The sequence below is a fragment of the Cariama cristata genome, unplaced genomic scaffold (genome assembly GCF_000690535.1).
Source record: "Cariama cristata isolate BGI_N322 unplaced genomic scaffold, ASM69053v1 scaffold5911, whole genome shotgun sequence".
NCBI classification, from domain to species: Eukaryota; Metazoa; Chordata; class Aves; order Cariamiformes; family Cariamidae; genus Cariama; species Cariama cristata.
Genome location: NW_009600909.1, coordinates 34,399 through 37,309, shown reverse-complemented (window position 1 = coordinate 37,309; position 2,911 = coordinate 34,399). Strand labels below are relative to the sequence as shown.

Sequence of the window (2,911 nt, the reverse complement as noted above, 5' to 3'; positions counted from 1 at the left end):
TAGCAGCTTGCTTATATAATTTGCTGGGTTAGTGGCTTGGTCCCCAGTCTTACAGTAAGTCTACCAAGTTGCTAGGTAAAAAGTTATTTTAAAAAAGGTTGTTAAAGATGTGGCATTCAAGATATCTTGTTTCTAGCAGGGGAAGTATAAAATAGCAGTATTTGAATGAAGGGAAGGTGATGTTTAGGGGATCTGAAAGATAGAAAAAAAATCTTCAATCTGAAACTGCAATTTGCAGCAGCATTGCCAATATTCAGTATTAATATCTTAGCACAACTTCCTACCATTTCAAGCCCCTCTCTGTTACTCTGTTCCTTACCCTGACTCCCCTAGTGCATTTTTATGGCTTTAATTTAAACGAGTGCTTCTTGATATCTTGTTTACAAAGCTGCCAAAGTGAAAAATACCTGTATTATATGAGGCTTGCAGTTCCAGAGTTATCTCAGCACTACAACACAACATCATTATCCAGTCTGCCCCTTATCACTCAGCTGGTAATACGGACTAGCAAGAGACTTGTGCCACTTTTGTTACAGCTTTATATGCTCAGGCTTATTGGTGATATCTTGCTCTCCAACTTTGTAAAGATCTTCAAACTGGTACGAGCCTGAGACTGTTCTTGAAAGATTAGATTCTTCTCGGTGATTTCCCGCCCGCCCCCCCCCCTTCTTGCAGGAATAGGTGAATCATAGAAAGTAACTTTTTGATTTATTTTACTATCTTCTTGTCAATTGAATAAAAAGTGTGTTGTGAGCTGCTGGGGAAAGGGCATAGCTTTCTGTAGGGCTTTTTGGAGGGGTCTGCTCTATAGCAGCAGTGATACACTGCAAAATTTAGTAACTGGTATAGCTGTTCACAAGACTCCAGCTCTCACTTTCTTCTGTTAAGTTCTCATGTTCTGCTCCTTATTAGTAGATACACTTGGCTAACCATGCAGCATTATCATGAAGGGTTAGTAGTCCAGGCATGTTACTTTACCTGCCTTTTGTGATAATCAGTTTTTCAACATCATATTTGCCTATTCAAAGACTTAGAATTCTACAAATTCTAGTTTAGTGGTAAGTTAGACTAGAATAACTCTCCACACCATGTTGTTTTATAGTATGTCTCATCTCTAAGCTGACAGGGTTTCCAGATACTAAGCTAAGTAATTTAGCATGCTAATTGGGCTGGTACCTCACTTACTCATTCTTCCCAACAGATCATAAAACTTCGTGCTCAGACAGAAGGAATTAATATTAGTGAAGAAGCTCTAAACCATTTAGGGGAGATTGGTACCAAGACAACCTTAAGGTAAGTTGAGCACAGTTGGCTTTTCTCTTAAGTATGACTGGGTCTTAAAACACTGTAGGATAACTCACTCTTGGAAGTGAGACGAAGCTCTCCCTACAATAATGTGGTCTATTAAGAACAGTGCTAATGTTAAAAAAGAGTGGTAATCCTCCTCTTTCCCCCTTTAACAAATGCATGTGCTGGAGAGTCTTGCAGACTTTTTATACTGCTGGTAGAGCTGTGTGTTTCCTAACAAATCTCCCACCCCTACATGTATTCAGTTCACTGGGATGCACCAAATAGTAATTATTCGTTCATCTTTCTTTGGTCACAGGTATGCTGTGCAGTTACTGACCCCAGCTAACCTGCTTGCCAAGATTAATGGGAAAGACAGCATTGAGAAAGAGCATATTGAAGAAATAAATGAACTCTTCTATGATGCCAAATCCTCAGCAAAAATCTTGGCTGATCAACAGGAGAAGTACATGAAATGAAGAGCTTATGCTAGATGCTTTGAAGTGGCTTTAACCCTTACCCAGGGCTGACTTAATTATTGAATGAGAAATGTTAATGGTTTGCCTCTTTTGGGACTGAAAAGTATTTAAATGTTGGACTCCTTTGTCAGGCCAGAATTAACTATCAAGCGTTCCTGTGTCATTATCAACAATAAGATGCTCCATGATGTCTGTGTAACATCTTAGTCTCCCTTTTATGAGTACATACAAAATGAATAGTTCTTGACCCAACAGTTTTGTCTTTAGATTTCATTACAGAAGAGCTCTAACTGAATTTGATGCTTAAGAACAGTCTGTTTTCTTTATGAATATTGTTTTAAAATAGTTTCCTTTTACAGATGAGAACATTTTTTTTTTTGAATCAAAGTTTGTCTGAAGTGCTTTATAATAAAATATTTCAAGAATATTGGAAGCTTGCATGTGTTTACCCTGAGTGTTGACCTGCCTAAAATGGCCAAAATAAGATGGAATTAACAAAGCCAAATACCAGTATTTGGATCTGCAACACAAAACCAGATCTACAGCAAAACAAAGGAATAGTAATGGGACCTTTAAAAGTGTTTACTTTTTTGTAGGTCTCGGTTTTTTATTTTCTGAAGACTTCTTTGGAGAATGCAGAAATACATAATAGTCATTATTTTGGCCCTATTTAAAGCCTTTCTTCCAGAGTAACTTAACCTTCTTTGGTTTTTCTTAGAGCAGGTTAAATAAAAATTGCTTTCCATCATGGTTAGCTATTTTTTCCACTATGTTCTGTCCCCACTTTCTTGATCACCCAGGATCAGGAAAACTTAACAAACTAAAAGTAAAATCCTGTTCTGCACAGACTTTGTATGGACTTAGCCTTAGTCTCTTGTTCACAAAGTATGCCTCCTTATTTTGTGAAGCATCGATACTTGATTGTTTCACAGCACTCTGAGGATAAATGATTTGCAGATTAAGATCCTTGTAACACTGAAATACAAATCTATGTAACCATATAAATGGATGAGCTAAGAAAAAAAACGTGGAAGCTTTATAAAGTGACTAACCTCACATTCTTTGTTAGAATCTTTAGTGACTTAAAACACTTTATGTACACTTACTTAAATAAGCATAGTTCTTAGGGTGGGAAGGGGGGAAAT

At 37.2% G+C, this 2,911-nt stretch overlaps 1 protein-coding gene across 1 annotated transcript in view; it reads left to right on the top strand.

The window, feature by feature from the left end:
• RUVBL1 (RuvB-like AAA ATPase 1) overlaps positions 1-2,199 on the top strand; it is a 17,482-nt gene extending 15,283 nt beyond the window's left edge. Inside the window, exons 10-11 of the mRNA XM_009710216.1 lie at positions 1,202-1,293; positions 1,607-2,199. Coding sequence (XP_009708518.1) covers positions 1,202-1,293; positions 1,607-1,766 — 252 coding nt within the window. The 3' untranslated portion in view covers positions 1,767-2,199. The remainder of the gene's footprint in view (positions 1-1,201; positions 1,294-1,606) is intronic.
• The last annotated feature ends 712 nt before the right edge of the window (positions 2,200-2,911 follow it).